The 17,739-nt window shown below is 34.0% G+C and overlaps 1 protein-coding gene and 1 long non-coding RNA gene across 4 annotated transcripts in view; one reads left to right on the top strand and one right to left on the bottom strand.

The window, feature by feature from the left end:
* Positions 1 to 17,739, top strand: part of LOC110377022 (prestin) — a 42,484-nt gene that overhangs the window by 11,769 nt on the left and 12,976 nt on the right. The window contains exons 1-2 of one of the 3 annotated variants that reach the window (XM_064040271.1): positions 9,956 to 10,115; positions 17,444 to 17,547. In XM_064040271.1, the coding sequence (XP_063896341.1) occupies positions 10,057 to 10,115; positions 17,444 to 17,547 (163 nt within the window). In that variant the 5' untranslated portion in view covers positions 9,956 to 10,056. Of the gene's footprint in view, positions 1 to 9,955; positions 10,116 to 17,443; positions 17,548 to 17,739 lie in introns of those variants that run through there. The other 2 variants (XM_064040272.1, XM_064040273.1) reach the window with 2 other exon arrangements.
* On the bottom strand, positions 2,020 to 2,707 carry LOC135118435 (uncharacterized). The gene is made up of 2 exons (XR_010277588.1): positions 2,510 to 2,707; positions 2,020 to 2,247 (listed from the first exon to the last, which is right to left on the bottom strand). It is a non-coding gene; the product is annotated as an uncharacterized LOC135118435 (long non-coding RNA).

Here is a 17,739-nt window from a genome sequence, read left to right on the forward strand (position 1 = left end):
GTTTAATGAGAAAAAAATACATTTTTGAACACTTGTTAACTGCACCTTTCACATTTGATAGAAATAGCCAACTACAGTATGGACACGCGGTGCTTTTCCAAAAGTAACATCTTCCGATACCCATGCCTTACAGCTTTTCCCGACCCGGTTGTAGTCTAAAAGTTCTGCAGACACAATTGTCGTCCTTTTAGCATCAGATGACTCCCAAAAAAACCAGGACCGAATCATGTAAATGGTTCACTATTTGCCTATAGCACCGCCTTAAAGTCTGTTTGCGGACAAGTTTTCCTTGGGGTCGGTTTTGAGTTGTTCTCAAACCATGCCTTTTTTAGTGCCATTGATAAGAAATCTTTAATAATAAATTTATTACCATGTCCTTACTATAGATCAAGTGGTATGAATAAATCCGTATGTCAAAATATAATATTAAAAAGCCTAAAACATTTTACTTACCAGAATTTTTGTTCTAGTCTTATTGATAGGACTAAAATGAAAATTTTTAATGAAATAAACCTAAATTATTACCTAATTCGAGTTTTCATAAGTATTTTACTCACTTCTAAAAAAAAGTATGGCAACTATTTGTATCTTTCGTTTTTTTTTCTTAACTGGGCTTTAACTGTCTTTAATTAGCTGACCAGCCAAGAATCAGCTACAAAAGTTAGTGTTCATTTCCCATAGAGCTTTATATCTAAAGTATTAAAGGAAGAAAATATTTTTTGTCCTTAATTTAAAGAACACAATGTAATGTTTGTTTTAATAATTATTACACTATAGTTTATACCGTGCTTAAGCTCATGTCAGTACCATAACTATTTATTTCACTTCGAGTCGGGGGGTGTCTTTAATTATGTGTCCATGACTGTATAGTTGTTAGTATCTATTGAAAGCCTTTGGAGGGCTCACTTTGTAAAAGGACAATGCTCATGAAGTATGAGAAAAAAACCCAGGCCCGGCGTAAAAGAAATGTAACTCAAAATATAGGTAATAATAAGTAATTAAATATTACATAGGGGGCATTATCGAAATCAGTGGCTATATGAGTGAAATTGCTATTCGAATTTTAACATCTGCGGTACATTGCTACTCAAGATTTTAGAGGTAACATAATGTATTAGTAAAAGGAACAGCAAACAGATACAATTGTGGCTTAAGAGTGTACATAATGACATGTTTATAGCAACTTCTCCACTATTCTACCTACTTTTACAAGATAATAGGATGATAGAACTAAAACAGGATATGAATGTACTTTTCATTTTAATAATAACGCTTAAAAGTCATCGATTCTTTATTTCTAACACGACGAGATCCAAAAATGTTGCCATATTACTTGTTTGTTGTTTCAGATAGCACTTTAATTAAACTATAAGCCCCAGCTGCTCATGTTACCCCTTTAAAAAATCAAATAGCAATTTCATACATTTAGCCATTGATTTCGATGATGCCTCCTATGCAGTATTTCATTACTTATTATTACCTATAATTTGAGTTACTTTTCGTTTGCGCCGGGCTTGGGTTTTTTTTGAGCATTGTCCTTTGTTAATATTCCAAACATCGTTTTTTGTAAACAATTACTGTTTTAAATAAGTTATAATTAATCAAATGACCTTAAACTTATACTTAGGTACCTACCTAATATTGTCGTAGTGTGCTTAGTTTCACTTAAATTTTCCGCATTCCACACTTCTTACTCAATTTCCCAAGCAACCCCGATTTTCCGAACATAATAAAATAGGTTTTAATTATAATAAATGTGTACTTTATATGGATGTTAGGGTAGACTGGGTACAGTTGTGCCAATTTTCGTTTGATCACCAATAATTTTGATATTTGACTAATTAGCTCGCAGAAAAGGAACTTGTATCGCAATTTGTACATTTGTGTACGTAAAAACACTCATATATTGTTCCTTAATACAATGTATTACTCATAAGATCAATTAAAAAAAAAATGGGAAAGTGTCACAACCGGCCACATACCAAGGGCGGTTGTGACATGCATAAACATATATCAAAATGGTCTATAATATCTTTTATTGTAGAAATGTTTAACATAATAAGCTTACAAACATAGTTTTAACAATCAACAAAACAACATTTGCTCTGTTCAAACTTGTAGCTGTAGAAAGGCTTGTAGCTTGAGCTACACGTACGAAATCCCTTGTTTCACTTCTTCATCGGCATCTTTTTATTTTTTGATATCACACTGCGCTCTTTCGGTCTTCCGCAAACGTATCCTGGACATCTAAAAGCAAAAAACAATAATATGAGATTTATTATATGTAAAGATATTCGTCACAACCGTACCCAAAAAAATTGACACAACCGTACCCAACGCATCATTTTGAAAACAAAAAATCGCCATGATTTTGCCAAATACTTTACGTAAAAAGAAATCACTTGTAATTAAATATTAATATTCAACTTTTAAAGAAAAAAATAACAAGATAATCTATCTGTATAAAAATAACAGTAATTAGGAAACGAAATCGAACAAAAATACTTACTTTTGATTGTTGAAAAGCAATGTGGGCTCCTGCTTACGTCAACGTCGTGCGCCGGCTAACGCAATACTGGGGAACGTGTTTAGGCTTGTGAGCCACGTCTTTCTCCCTCACAACCTCCCCCGTTTTACGTATAGTTTCGTTACAACTGCGACTGTCACTACCGTACCCTGGCACAACCGTACCCAGTTTACCCTACTAACTATATTTTTTTGTTTTTACTCCTAGATTTATATATATGCAAAAACTGCCTGATAGATTCAAGCTTGTATGACAGGATAGCATCTGTGGTACCACAGATTATATAATAGTTACGCTATACTAGGATTTTAAGATTTTGCATCATTTCAAAACAGGTTTTAATAAAAAAAAAATATCCGATATCAATAATAATAATTTTAGAAGAGATATATTTATCTTAACATAACAGTGAGCTCTTATTATTATAAGACCTTACCTTGCAAATACAACCCGTTTCGCGTAAAGAATCACGTGCTACACATGTGCTTATAAAACCCGTGATATCTATTTACAATACTCTTAATTGTTTTGAAATACGCTCTTACAAAGCCTCTTGAACATCTTATATCTATTTACAAAGATATCATCGTATTTGCGCAAAAGATAAAACTTGTACATAATCTAGTCATATTATCTTTTATCCCAGTCTTTTGTATTGAACAAAGAAATTAGTAACGCCGTCTGTGCAGTGCTCAAAGTATAATTAAGGTTTGCTGTTGTGAAAACATTCAGTTTCGGATTGTCTTTGTCTTATTTATACCAAAACATTTTACGGTGAATTGGAATTTTGCACACTGGCTGAATTATTAAGAACATGGAGTCATTAGTGACGCGTTAAAAAAAAAAACAAATCATTTGAATTAAGAACCAACACCAGAATAAATTCATTTTCTATTCATATTGTTCGTAGTGGTAGGTTTATTGCAAATAATAAAATGTTTAAAGTATATTTTACTTTTAAGGTAAATTAAGTGAGTGTTACTGGAATATTTACATTGTAATAAAATACAAATACTTCATAATCAATAGTCGCATGGCAATTAAGTATAAACTTCATAAAAACGCTAATTTCGTGTTTCGATAATATCTCAGTGCCTCTCTTTATTCGTAAAGTCTGTCAAACTGTAGTTATAATGTCAAACTTGATGCAAATAATAGGCGATCCGCTAAATTAGTTAAAACAAAGGATTAAAGTGTGGTCTAGTCTTACGGATTAATTATAAATTGCTAAGATAAAGTTAACCACAAAGGTATTATTTTTTAAGAACAGCTAAATAAATCTAATGACGTCAATTAGAAGGTTGTTAAAAGTAAGGCCGAGACAAGTAAATTGCTGACAATGACTAGCTAATTAAAACAACACTTAAAAATATTAAACAATCACTTTTTAACTCCTTGCTTCTATTTAGAGATGACAGCAGTTCAGAAAGAGACTTATTGACAAAAAAACAAGTTACTCTATCTTTAAAAAGAAACTTTAAAAAAAATACAGTATGATTTTCATATAAAAAATCAACTTATTTAGTCTCATTCTTGTATCTTCTCAAACTGCGGATTCCAATTACCAATCAATCCCATATTTCGCGATTAAAGATTGATACAATACAATACAAAGAAGAATCTTCTTCTCTGTATTCTGTGTGTGTACTGTTACGCCAGGACCGATTATCTTGCTCAAAATGAAAAACTGATTCGATATCACGACGTTTATTGCTTGGGCTCGAGAGGTGAAGTGACACACTTCAATATAAAAAACTTATTCTATGGAACAAATCGAATACATTTGAAATGATTGCCCGGTCAGTATCAAAAATAGCTAACGAATAAAACCTTACAAATGAAAGAGTTTCTAACTACGTTACACGAGCTACGCCCTTAGGATAAAGTGGAAACTTTATCACAAAAGCGCAACTATAGGCGGACAATCATACAAATGTTACCTACCTACATCTAACCGAAAACTGACCTATGCGTGGAAATTAAAACACGTCCCTCACAATGGGATAGTTTACAATAACATGTCAGTTATTTACTTAAGTGTGCCAAACTGCACTGTAAGAAAACATGTTATCGTGAACTTTTTCGCGGCAAAACCACGCAAAAAGCCTCGAAACGTGCTTCTAATAGCAAAGGATATTCAAAGTGAACACCCGTCCTGAAGGGATTACTTTTCAAGCGAAGAAAAACTCTGTATTGACAACTTACAACTTCGCCGGACGCTAACGTGTCAGATGAAGGGATAAGTCACCGTTATCAAAGTTTCTCACCTAACGTGATACAACTAACCATCTTACCCAATAATTATTTTTTTTTCAATTTTGGAATATTAAATAATAAATAAATCAAATATAGGGATCATAAATCTTCGGCAGAAACCATTGTGTCAAGCAAACACTCTTCGCGAGGCTATGCCCCTTATTGCGAAGTTGATCTCAACCTCAATTCACCATCCAAATATTTTTTTCAAAACCAAATCAGATAATAATTTTGGGATCAGATTTACAGAGCAATATTAAAAAAACTTATAAAAATAACACAAGCTTGACCACATTGGTTATCTTCATCTTCCTTCGTACTGAAGATGAAGTAGCTCTGCCGTGGACATCATCTTCTCACGAAGATGAAGTAGCTCACCTTCTTATCCCTTCACCGGCAATGCTTGTACAACTCGTTCCAGGTAACATGTAATAATAAAATAAATTTAAGAAAACCATACTATAATAATCAAGATAATTATTTACAACCTAGCATTAAATGGTTTTAATCTATTTACATGAACTATATCTCTAAATCTCCTATTATTTAACTTTCTAATTACATAATTAACATCAGAAATCTGTCGAACAATCTCATATGGACCTTTATATAATCGACACAATTTCATACTTCTATTACCAATGCGCCTAGGTGTAAAAACCATTACCAGTTGATTTGGACTAAAACGCCTAGTCTTTGCCTTTCTATCATATACTATTTTCTGTTTTAATTGAGCCTTCCTAATATTATTCAAGGCTTTCCGGCATAACATATTATGTATATTATGTCTTCTACTAAAATCAACCTCACTACTCCTATCATCATTTACTCTTATATCTGTCTGAAATAATGGTTCTTTAGCGTACATAATCATATAGGGCGATATTTTAGTACTAGCATGCTTACTAGTGTTATACGCATAACAAACTAACGGTATATAATAACACCAATTACGCTGATCCCCAGAAACATACATTGATAACATTTGTGTTAATGATCTATTAAATCTCTCAACTAAACCATTAGAGGCTGGGTGAAAAGCTGTCGTGAAACATGACTTCGCTCCAAAATAGTTAATAGTGTCCCTAACTAAATGTGACGTAAAAACCGAACCCCTATCCGAAATAACTTCTTTCACGCCTCCTAGTCGACAAAATATTTCTTCAATCAGAAACTCACTCACACTCTGCGCTGTCGCTCTAGGAACCGCCTTACAAATCGCATACTTAGAAACATATTCCACGGCTACAATCACAAATCTATTACCATTTCTCGACTTCCTAAAAGGACCTAGTATGTCTATACCTATCTTTTCCATCAAATGGTTTACCACTACTGGCTGTAATTGTGCAACACCTTTCACCTTCTTTCGTTCCTGACAAACCATGCAACTCTTAACATATCTTTCAACCTCCTTTTCCGCATCTTTTATAAAATATTTAGTGCAAAATTTCGTCAAAGTCTTTGCTAGTCCTAAATGTCCCCCTGACCATGGGTCGTCATGTAATTCTTGTAGTATACTTGGTAATATTTGTTTTGGTACCACAATCAAATTCTTTATTTCATTAAATCTCCTCGCTTTCTTGCATAGCACATCATTGACAAGTCTGAAGCTCTTATACTCTCGTCCATCATTCTCACTGATTTTATCTGAAATTTGCCTACAGAAGCTATCCTGCCTTTGTTCGTCTTTCAATTTGACTACCTCTATCTTATATAAGTGCATACCATCTTCTTGCATATCACCTATCGTTTCCTTACCGCTATCCTCCTGACTTAATGGATTCCTACTCAAAAAATCCGCAATTACATTCTCTCTCCCTGCACAATGAACAATATCAAACTCATACGATTGAATGCACAAAGACCATCTCGCCAATCTTCCGTTCATATCCTTTCTATCTCTCAGCCAACACAACGCCTTATATCTCTCAGTCATCACCTGAAATTTCATTCCCCATAGGAAATGTTTGAAATAGTTCAGAGCCCATACTAACGCCAAGCATTCCTTCTCAGTTGTAGAATATTTTCTTTCACTCTCACTCAGTTTCCTAGAAGCATATGCCACTGGATGCATAATTTCCTTACCTTGCATCAAACAGCAGCCCAACGCCTCTCCACTTGCATCTACATAAAGGCGAGTCAAGATATCTTTATTAACTGAATAAAACTTCAGAATCGGTGGGTTGGACATATATTTTATGATGGTGTCGAAAGCTTCTTGCTGCTCCTGCGCCCAACTAAATTTGACACCTTTCTTTAATAATTTAGTTAATGGAAGAACTATGTCAGCAAAATGGTTAATAAATTTACGATAATATGAAAATAATCCTAAGATGGATTTGACTTGTTTCGTATTAACCGGTGGTTTTACCGACATCAATGCCTGCAACTTTTTCTTATCAGGTCTAATCCCTACTCCTGATATCTCATGCCCTAATACGCTTACAACATTATAACCAAAGCTACATTTATTAGGTTTTAACGTAAGATTCGCTCTTTTAAGTCGTTCTAATACTTCTGTGAGTGCAGTTTTGAACTCGACAAAATTTTTACCCCAGATCAGGATATTATCAACGTAACATATAGCATTTTTATATTTGATTCCCGCTAAGACTTTGTCCATCGTCCTCTGGAATATAGCCTGACTTGTTTTAAGTCCAAATGGTAATACATTGAATTCATATAATCCGGAAGGCGTTACAAAAGCAGTCTTGTGTTTATCTTTTTCAGATAGCTTTTGTTGCCAATATCCTGAATTTAAATCTAAATCTGCAAAAAATTTTGCTCCCGACAAATAAATAACAATATCTTCAATTATCGGTAGTGGATAACTATCTGTTATAACTTTTTTATTCAATTTTCGGTAATCAATGCAAAATCTCCATGTGTGATCGGGTTTTTGTACTAATACCACGGGTGATGCATAGGCACTTTTTGACTCTCTAATAACCCCATTTTTTAACATTTCATCTACTTGTGTGTTTATAATCTCTAATTGTTTCGGTGAAACCCTATATGGAGGTCGGTGAACCGGTATTTCGTCAGTAGTTTTTATTTCAATATTTACTAAATCACAATTTCCTAACTCTGACGCGGAAAAAGCAAAACATTTTCTATATGAAAGGAACAAATTCTTCAATTCTGTTTTTTCTTCAACACTCAGGTCTGGGTTTATGTTAATAGTATCTATTAAAGACTTATCATCTTGCGTTCTTAATGAATGTGAAACATATTCGGAACCTAACACATAATCGTCATTATCCCTAATCTTTTCTGAAAAATAAATATAGTCTGATTTTGACAATGTTTTCAAACTACCTGATGTCATTATGGCATTATGATGACAATAATCTAATGTATTTGATTCTGAAGCAATATCTCGGGAGACTTTGTGAAACGGGACATTTATGCGATTCATTACAACTAAGCGTTCGTTACTAAAGTCTATCAATGCTTTATTCTTATATAGAAAGTCTTGACCGAGTATCACATCTTGACTTATGTCTTTAATGATGATGAGTTCGTTCTTGAAGAGATATGAATCCAATATTATATTGACCATAGCGGATCCAACAATCTTCAAACAAGAGCCGGAGATGGACTTGATGCAATACTTCGTTTCGTCATGAGTGAAATTAATGTTTAATTTTAATGCCAGCTGTTCAGACATGCAGGAGATCGAAGCTCCAGTGTCTATCAGCGCAAGAATGTTTTGATGGCTGATGGAAATGTTTATTAAAGGAACAGACTGACCGGTTTTATTGTTTTCATCTGGGAGTTTATTTTCTTCGGACGCAGCTCGCAACTCCCCTGTCATTTTCTCTTTTCCTAATGTCTGCGTCCTTGGTAGTTTGGGTTATCATCACGACTTCTTGGGCTAGAAAAGAACCGAGCGTTATTGCTGTTCGTATTTGTGAACCTAAATCTAGGTCTCAAGTTGTATCTAGGCGTATGAAATGTTTCCGTATTTCGTGGTTCCGTTGGTCGGGGTGTCGAGGTTGATGGTGATGGTGTTGGACTCTGTGCCCTCGGTGTCGTTGTGGATGGTGATCTCGTAATTTCGAAGGGGTGGTCAAATCTAACTTTTGACAAAATCCCTCGCGGGGGTTGGATGGGCAAATTTATTGACGATTTCTGCTCTTGACTAAATAATTCTTTTATTTGTATTAATGTCATTCTCAACTCTGCTTTCGAATTATATACACGCGCTTCCCAGCTTTTGTAAATTCTCGTTTGTCAGCCCCTTTAGATATGTCTTGATGAAAATACTTTCGTCATTTATTTGGGCCTTCATACTCAAATCGTTTAACCGATAATAAAACATTATAAGGTCCTCGTCTTTATTTTGCCGAGAACTATAGAATTTCTCCACGTAATTAGTTATGGATGGAAATTCTTCCTTTATTTTGTCACAAATAGTCTTGAAAGCAATGCCTTCTGTGTATAGATTTTTAAAGAAGGACAATGCAGGCCCTTGCAAATATGCACCTAATATTAGTGCGAGGTCATTCTCCGCCCATTTATTAATTGCGGCAATTAGTTTAAATTGGACCAGAAATTCATCGAAATTCACGTCATCTATGCCCGTGAAAAAATTAATGGTTTGCGCCATCGTTATAGTGATAAATATGATTTTACTTAACTTGTCTGTAGTTCGCTGGCTCCGTCGCGTAGTATACGTTACCCTTCTCGACTCGACACCTCCGCTTTTTCTTCAATATCTGTCACCAAGCCAATTTTTTCGCGTGATCTAAAACTTAGTACTTTGTATTTTTAGGGGCTTCGGCGACGGCGCCTCCACCAAATTGTTACGCCAGGACCGATTATCTTGCTCAAAATGAAAAACTGATTCGATATCACGACGTTTATTGCTTGGGCTCGAGAGGTGAAGTGACACACTTCAATATAAAAAACTTATTCTATGGAACAAATCGAATACATTTGAAATGATTGCCCGGTCAGTATCAAAAATAGCTAACGAATAAAACCTTACAAATGAAAGAGTTTCTAACTACGTTACAGTACATAAACTGTTAAATAGATAAATAATAAAAAATAAATAAATTAAATTTTGATATAGCTCTACAAATATCTTTTAATCTATAATAGCAAAACAAAATAATAATAATCTACAATTACCAAAGACAACAGAGTTATATAGAAAATTGATGGTAGATTTAAGGAGAAAAGTGTTGACTTAAAAGCAAAAAAACCTGTGATAATGTGGTGGAACTTTAGTGGTGAAAATATACAAATACAGTGAAATAAATATGAGGAACAGTGACAAAGGTGCTGAATGGGAGAAGGAGAAATTGGACCCTAATGGATGGTAAGATGGATTTATATTTATTTATGGTAGACTTGCGTATCACTGCGCTGCCTCATCTACTTTACCTAATGTTAAAATTGGTGATGTGGTCGACAGTCAAGTATGCCAGGCCTTTCACAATGGCGGATTTTCCGACGAGCAGTGTCAGTTTTTTAACGTATTTTTTTACCAACCGTTAAAAATTGCTACCAAATGGGCGGTATCGCTCGGTTTTTCGCTCCGAGAATTCGCCAGAGCGCACTTAAAATCAAAAGTCAAATTATGTTAATTGAAATTAGGATTTATATTATAACGTAAAACGTTTAGTTCATATTTACATTATAGTATTAATCTTACTCATCAATTAGGAACCAAGCAACAATGGATTGATTACACCGCGACTTTTTTTTCTCATGCGTAGCATTTCTTGACACGTACGAGTAATGACTATGGGAAAATCAGCACTATTTTATGCAATTTCACACAGATATGGATAGATATTATATCGTTTTAAGTGTCAATCTTATGATATGATAGTTACTTAATATTCGAGGTACTAACTAAGCATTCTGTGCTATCAAGCTATGTGGTATCATTATAATCTTTATTTGTTCATCATCACCAACCATTTTTATTATCCTACTGCAAAGCACAGGTCTCTTCTGATACAAAGAAGCGATACCTATTTATAATTAAAAATAACTGGCCTCCGGTATCGGGAAACAGGGTCCAAGGTGTAAGTGCTCAAGAGACAAAACGTCATAATATGCGCCACCGTATTAATATACTGCAGAGTTACCTATATATTTCTGAATCGATCCCTTATTATACTAGTACCTAGTAAATATTCTTAAACAGTTGTGCGTTGAAGCACTTATTGCTTAGATAATGATGCGAAGCCTCAGAACAGACCCTTGATTGTTTTGATATCTAAATGGCATCCATCTTTTAGTGCGTAGCATTTGATCATAAAATCTATAATAACGTAAACTTATTAGCGGATTTTGTGGTATGAATTATGTGCACCAACTCAAAAAAGTTGGTATCTAATCCTGCTTTTTCACCCGCGGCTGGGGGGCAATATTTCTCGCAACCGGGAAAATAATCGCTTAAGAATTCTATAATAGTGAAAGAATTTTCAAAATCGGATCAAACAAAAGCACTGGTCAGAAACTACCTTTTAACATAAAAAGAACGTAATTTTAGAGCCTTAAGAAAAACACGCAAAAAAATTGCAAATTATCATACCTAAACAAAACCCAATGCAGTATTTAAAAGAAGGTTAGTAACAGTACTTTTACCGCAATGTCACAGGAGATAAAAAATCAATATTTAATCAATATATGAGGTTCTTATCTCCAATGGACGTCTTTGATAACCGATACCGTGGAAAAATACATGTTTATCTCAAGTGACGGCTGTCGACTGACAACTTGTCAGTATTAATCTGATCAGATTTATACAACAACGGTACCTAATTAAAAGGGATCGGAAGTACTAATGTAGGTTAAAAAAGTAATATTTTTTGATTTTTACCTGAGGAGAGCTCACAATTGGTAGATTCGCCGATTAATTCATACAACAAATGGAGTCTCAGTTTCGTTTTTTCTGTCCATCTTTCTAGTAGTTAATTAATAAGCCATATTGAATTTAGTCTCTAATAACGTTTTTCAAACCGCAGTCATAGCTTGCAAAGTAACAACAAAGGAAGACCTTTGTTGTTACTTTGCTTTAAGCGCCTGATACAATTTACGTAGCACGTGTCAGAGCTTTGCTCTTCTAAGTAACGAAGGCGCGGTAATGTTCATCAATTTATTACACAAGTCTAGTTCCAAAGGATTCAATCCAATTAATTTAACCATATGAAAATGTAGTGCAATTTAAATAAATGCTTATAATGTCATATTACAAATGACAGGCATGTTAAAAGTATTGGAGATTTCCATGCAGTTTACAGACTACAGACAGTGCCACGTACCTACAGTATAGGATTTCTTGCTTATTTTGAAAACGTAAACATACTGGAACATTAAATACGAAACCGAGGTAAGTAAGAGTAAGTTTCCATGTATTATGACAATCCTTCTGTAATCGGATAACTGTTGATAAAACTGAACATTGTCATACGTCCACTGTTTCATAATATTTTTGTACTTGATTAGTTAAAGAGATTCAACTTTTGAAGTTTATTTTTCTTTCTTCTATCATGTCAGTCTCTTATATGTGTAATAAGTATAATATAACCTAATCATAAGTTTTTACTGCGAATGTAAAGGCTATTGAGAACTTCTAAGAGAATATTTCAGTAAAAGGTTTTATGAACCTTAGGATTCAGGAAAAGGTTTTGAGAAGTATCTAAAGAAAACTGCAAAATTCTCAAAAAAATACATTAATTTCCACCGAAAAATTACGGCATCGAACTGCATATCTTTGGACGTTTTGAGAAATCAAGAATTTTCATGGCTTTACTGTAAGATTTTAGTCCATTAGATAGTCTAAGTTAACTTTAAGTTCAAACCACATCACATGACATCGTTTTTATAAGCTTATAAACAGTGGATAATGACGTCACAAATAATTATATTGACCACACAAACAAACTGCACTATACTGCACCAAGCATTTATTGTGATAAGGCGTATATATTTTGCACCCATATCTTTAAACTATTTATTAGTAGGTTAGTGCACTTTAACCAGGAAGTGTGATGTGTGATGCACTAAAATATATCGAAGTTTGTACAAAATCGGATGGAAAGAAATATCTCGCAAAAACTTTCAACTTTTAGGTTACAATGAAAATTAAGAACTTGCTACAAACTCAGATTTTTACAAGGACCGAATTGCTACTGAGGAAATCAAATAAAATCGAAAGAAAATACACTACTTATATTCAAAAGTCGCTCCCCAAAATCCACACAGATGTACAAAATGTATAAAAACAAATCGAAAACCATGTGTATGATTGGCAATGAATCGTTTGGTTGACTAACAGATTGCTTACAAAAACTTGATGAAATACGCATGAGTTACATTGTCACATTAATATCGATGATTACAAGGTATTTCTGATTATCAAGTCTATGTAATTGCAAAATAAATAAGCAAGTTATTAACTACATTGTTAATACATAGTCAAGCACGTGTATTGCTTATTATCGGCTTCGATGTTATGATCGGGAATATAATAAACCTTTATTGGAGCTAATAGGTTTCGGAATATGCGTCTTCTTAAAAATAAACTTGTAATGAGATATACTCTCATGAAACTCATAGATAATATAAACCTAAGTGGTTAAGCACGCAAATCTTAACACCTTTTGACTCTGCGTGGTAGCCCGTTTATCTTAGAAGGCTCTTAGGATACTTTTCATCCAGGTAGCAGTAGGTTGTTAGTGCTGCTGTAAAAAATATGTGATGTAAAAGCGAGTACATTATGTAAAGCTTTCAGAGTATCAATCTTAAAGAAAGGGTGCATCTACAGCTACACGGTACAATTAGCTTGCGCATGTTGAGGTACATGCATTTTAAAAACGTGCGGTTCCAGCTACTCGCGGATGTACCAAAGCAAGATACCCACCCGCGTGCTCTTGTCACTTACCACATGCATCGTGTAGACGCACCCTAAGATACACGGTTGCTGTCATATGTCACTTTTGCCATAAAAAACCTAAGAATCACTAGGAAGTATTATAGTCATAACAACATATTAAAAAGAAATAAATCCTTCCGTATCACGTCGGTAAATCGGTGAAGGCTACGGGGTCGATATACTTTAAATAAATAATGTGATATCGACATCACATGACTATCCAGAAGTAACTGATAACAGGTCAGGGACAGTACACCTCGTGATCGGTGTACATTATTATATATTTTTACTTGATTCATTGTACATGTATAATTTTTGTATGGAAAATCATCAAATGACCCCTCCCGCTGTGGGTGCAGAGTGAGTGTCAGACTCTTACTGACTAAAATCCATCATGTTCCTTCTTAAGCCCTTACCGTCGTACCTCAAAAATTGTTAAACATCTGTCTGATATAAGGTCCATTTTGCAGCCACACTTTTTTTAAACAAGTGTCTAACAGATGTTTATGTTTTTGTAGTAATTTAAGGCCATTAATGTTTTAAGTTTTTCTATGAAGACTTTCTTTTATATAGGTACTAGCTTTTGCCCGCAACTTCGTTCGCGTGGAATAGTGACTACCAGCAGATTTTTGATTTGACCAATAGATGGCGCTATATGTCCGGAATAATTTTAATTTAATTTTTTTTTTGTAATAAAAACTATCCTATGTCCTTTCTCAAGTTTCAAACTATGTCTGTACCAAATTTCACACAAATCGGTTCAGTAGTTTAGGCGTGAAGAAAAGACAGACAGACAGACAGACAGACAGACAGACAGACAGACAGACAGACAGAGTTACTTTCGCATTTATAATATTAGTAAGGATAAAAGGTTAGATCGGTGGTGCAAATAATATCGCCTGCAATAATTGGATACGCGTTATAAATTCATAGGAAATGTTGTAACCATCATAAACAATCAGAACTAGAGCAAGACATGAAGATAATGTGCTAAAAAAACCAGCTTGCTTCCTTGCAAGCGTGGCCTTTTTTTAGCAAGTAGGGATATGCAGTTTGACAAAATGAAGAAAATCTCAATTCAAATGATTTTTACGTAATTTTATTCGCAACCTGTAAAGACGTCAACTTAAAAATGTGACGGTAATCTTGCACTGTTTTGATTCAAAAACGTCTGCTACCTCCAATTTCTCATTATTAAATTATCTACGTGTAACAAACGCTACAAACAAATTAATAATACAATACTCCAAACATGTTCTTAGACCACTATTGAAAGTTTACTAAATAAAAATTTCATAATACAAGGTCATTTAGAATTAAATTTCGCTAATAATCGCCCAATCGTTGGCCGTCCAGCCATGTCGGCTTGCGTTATCTCAGGACCAGCTAGAACTCAGTTTAAAACTAACCGATTGGCTTAGTAAACGTCAACCCAGTTATCGATAAACGTTAAAATAACTATTGTTCGAAACGGTAACAAGCAATTAAAAGGGATTTTGTGAGTGTAAACGAAACTAGAATTTTATTGTGTGGTACACTTTTTTGTGACAAGTTCGTTTTTCTATCAAACGATTGAACAGTAAATTAATATGTGTAAATAACTTATTTGTTTTACATATTTCTTTCCTGTTTTGGTCATTAATATCCTGCTATGAGATATTATTAAACATACATACATTGTGTTATTTAAAATTCATGTATCTGTGACAACTAGTGAGTGCACAAAATATTTTTCATAAATAAATGTGTTATAAGCGATTTTGACAAAATGCGTATGAAAAAAACGTTTTTGATATTTGACAAAGATTTTGGATTGAATGACGAAGAAGAACCTTTGCTTAATGATGACGACTGTACTGAAGAATGGCAAGTTTTCAATTATATATTTTTTTTTTTGTAAATCTAAACTGCTTTAATTCTTTATTTTATCTTTATTTCTACTGAAATATAAGATCGATTTGGAATTTTATGTTACTTTTTATCCAGTTGCTCGAAGTTATTTCCACGAAACGTATCGAGAGCCTGCTAATTTCAATTTAATCCATCGTCAAGTATTGAAATCAGGCACAAAACTTTTTAGTCATCTTTTTATATCATCGAAATTAAACTGTTTTTTTGCTTAATCAGATATACGCAACAGCCCTAACAAGCGTGACTTCATAGATTGCTTTAACGAGCGACAAAAACTATCTTAAACGGATGAAAATCACGGCTCAGTTACTATCATACTACTTGTATGTAGGCATAAAATATTAGTTGCTAAATTATGTGAGCTAATTAACAACATTTGTTGGTTTATTAGAAGAGATAACAATGTCTTGTACCTATTTAATTAAATAATTGGGTGGGAATAGTTGGGTGCAAAGTCCCGTTTTATATTAGAATGAACTTTGTGGCAGGGAAATTGATTTGCAGCAAGAACCAAACCTGACTGATATTTTTTATTTTTTATTTATTTAGTTTGGCTCTTCAACAATGAGTACACGGTTACATCTATAACTATACAACTTATATCTAAGTGCCTCATCACTTAAAGAAGAGCACTGCATGCACTATAATTTGCACATAAACCTACTTAACTATGATATCAAAGATCTTCTCTGTATTGTCTGTCGTAGTCTTTAGAGTATTAAGAACTCAATGAGGTTCTATAACAATTTGTATAAAGGAACCATAAAGGAACTGGGTGTTAATTTATTGTAAAGTTACTGTCTGTGGTCAGGAGTTGTCAAGTGGACGGTGGACGTCAAACAAGGCCTGGGCGGTGAAGTTCCTCTGTGAACAGTAAACAAACTGCATGTCTGTAATATTTTATGAATTAATACACCAACTATATAGTCTACGACCAGTATTGAAACACGTATTTATCAAATGGCTACATAGCTCTTAATGTTTTTTCTCTAATAGCAAAAAAGTCTCAAGACAGGATTTTTTTGGGAAACCCAAAGTTCAGACCTTGAGAGTGTAAAATATTGTACACAAGTGGTATGGTATTTGATGGTAGTTTCAAGTCCAAATGTATGATTTCTTTTATTAGTGAGAAGCTTTCCAATTGGTAAATATTGAAGAATGCTTTTTTTTCCTTTTTTGTTAATAGGTTTATTTTTGGTGATAAAATAGTCATGCTGCTACAAAATAACGCTGTTACGAATCGCATGTGTGAATCAACAATGTGTTAAACTTACAAATTGGAAGCTAGCAATAATGCAATCCGCTCATTTAAAATATTTCCGCTCAATGTAAACAATCAAGATACTATAATCGAGTATGTTTCACACACTCGCCCACAGAAAGAATTATATAGTAAACAGACAAAGTGGAAGTCACTAAAACATAATGTTTTTATAATGAGAGATTCTTAACATTCATTGCCAACATAATTATCTTATGGCGAGAGGCAGATAAGAAAAATATTTTAGACCAAAAATAGCTTACGCTAGTTACACCTGATATTCAATGAAAAAAGGTCAGAAATTCTGGTCAAGCATAGAACCATCTCCTTTACACTTAAGGATGCTATATTGGACCTGTTTGATGTAAATCAACTCGAAACTTCAGATACACACTATCAGAACAGTCTATATACTTCTCTTTATTCTAACTCTCCTACAACGGGTCTGCTAGAAGAGATTTCGATTTAGAAATAAGCAGTACCTTTGTACTATTTTATGCTATGTCTAATTCTTTTATATTTTCACTGTGTACATAAATTGTTAAATAAATAAATACATAACCATGGATATTATCGTTGTCCCCAGGGCCCCGACTGTGTCCAGTCAGCAGCAGCTGAACGTGGTCCGACGGGTGTACCAGCAGGAGACACTCAACAAAGATGCTGACTACAGGATACCTGACAGACCGCGTAAGTTCCCTAACCCTAAATCCTTCCTTAAGAACACTGTCCTTAAAAACGATAAAGGCTGTAGTTATTTCCATCTATAAGATGCTAAAACAAACACATAAAAACAAAGGGTACGATGTATTTACGTCTCCCGATGCATACGCCCCTAATAACCTAGCAAGAAAGGATAAAAGAAACTCGGCTCTCGTCGCG

This window comes from Helicoverpa armigera, chromosome 22, assembly GCF_030705265.1.
Source record: "Helicoverpa armigera isolate CAAS_96S chromosome 22, ASM3070526v1, whole genome shotgun sequence".
NCBI lineage: Eukaryota > Metazoa > Arthropoda > Insecta > Lepidoptera > Noctuidae > Helicoverpa > Helicoverpa armigera.